General features: G+C 56.1%; 1 protein-coding gene across 1 annotated transcript in view; it reads right to left on the reverse strand.

Moving 5' to 3' along the window:
- ZEB2 (zinc finger E-box binding homeobox 2) overlaps positions 1–1,402 on the reverse strand; it is a 197,680-nt gene that overhangs the window by 194,372 nt on the left and 1,906 nt on the right. Inside the window, exon 2 of the mRNA XM_015424491.1 lies at positions 219–356. Coding sequence (XP_015279977.1) covers positions 219–291 — 73 coding nt within the window. The 5' untranslated portion in view covers positions 292–356. The remainder of the gene's footprint in view (positions 1–218; positions 357–1,402) is intronic.

Raw genomic sequence — 1,402 nt, forward strand, 5'->3', positions numbered from 1 at the left:
CTCCCACCGCCGCCGCCGCCGCCGCCACCCTTCCCTTTCTTGTTTCTCTTTCTTGTCTTTTCGCTCTCTCCTCCCCCGCCCCTCCGCTTTGCCTTCTCCAAGCGGAGTCTCCGGGACCGAAAAGTAAAAAGAGGGGGGGAAAAGTTTGATGGAGAGCGTCCCCCCCCCTCCGCCGAGGCCGCCCCCTCCCCTCCCCCCCTCGCCTCCTCTCTCCTTACCGTTTTTCCTTCTTGGATTGGCTTGTTTTCGCCTCTTACACCTGGGGCCATCCGCCATGATCTGCTGCTTCATTGATAAGAGTGGATCAGATGGCAGCTCGCATGGACTCGACTCCCTGATTCAGCAGCACGCAGACTCTATGGAGCAACCAAACAGAGGGATCGGGTGGGCATTGCTAGATCCCGTTCAAACGCAGGGCGCCAAAGGGAGCCCACGGAGAGAACAGTTCGCTCGCTCTCTCTCCCCCCACAAAGAGAAGATTCCCCCCCCCCCCTTTCACACACTCACACACACACAGCAGCCACAGACAAGCACGCTGCCGGCAACCCCGAGCAAACGGTCTCCCTTCCTGCCTTCGCAAGCAACTGGCCAGTTTTTTCCCCTCTCTCTCTTTCATGTATGTATGTGTGTGCTTTTCCCCCCCTTTCCAACAAAATGCCCTTTTATTATTGACCCCCCCCCCTCTCCACCAGCAAAGGAGATCCAAGAGGGACACACACACAGAGAGAAGCATTACATCTTCAGAATGACTCATGACCCCATGAGGGAATGTACTTAATATTTTGGTGATGGTGGTAAATTTACAGTAGGGCTGTTTGACCCAAACGCTGGGCGGGTTTGTTTCCTCCGAAAAGTCCTGGAGCTCCGAGCGCTTGGGTCCTCATTTGCATACGCTACACGACACCTCAGAACTTTTCTCTTTCTTTTTATTCTCTTTTGGAAGTACATGGCGACAAGCAGATAAGAGCAACGGAAGACCCAAGTTATCTGCCTGGGTCCTCCACTCCACTCCCCCCACCCCACTCCCCGGCTTGTTTCCCACACTTGGGGGAGTCCCACTGGAAGCCGCCGGAACAGTCTTACCCACCCGTGGCAGATCCCTCTGGCTTGTCGGTCTCCCCCCACCAAAACACAGGACCGGGGACAGAGAAGAGTAGAAAGGGGGGCAGAGAGAGGGAAAGCGCGACTGAAAACGACGGCGCTGAGACTTTCTTCCGGGTGATCTCATATTTTGGGTCTCTCTCTCGCTCTGTCTTTAATGAAAGCCTGGGAAGGAGCGCACGGCGCTCGGAGACGGCCGCAAGCTGGATCTGAGGTCGAGTCTGTCAAAACTGGGGGGGGGGAAGGAGAAATCCCCTTGGCTCTCCCTGGCGGGCCGAAGGAGATGCTGTAGCTTTAAACC

Source organism: Gekko japonicus, unplaced genomic scaffold (assembly GCF_001447785.1).
Source record: "Gekko japonicus isolate JY-2015 unplaced genomic scaffold, Gekko_japonicus_V1.1 scaffold124, whole genome shotgun sequence".
NCBI lineage: Eukaryota > Metazoa > Chordata > Lepidosauria > Squamata > Gekkonidae > Gekko > Gekko japonicus.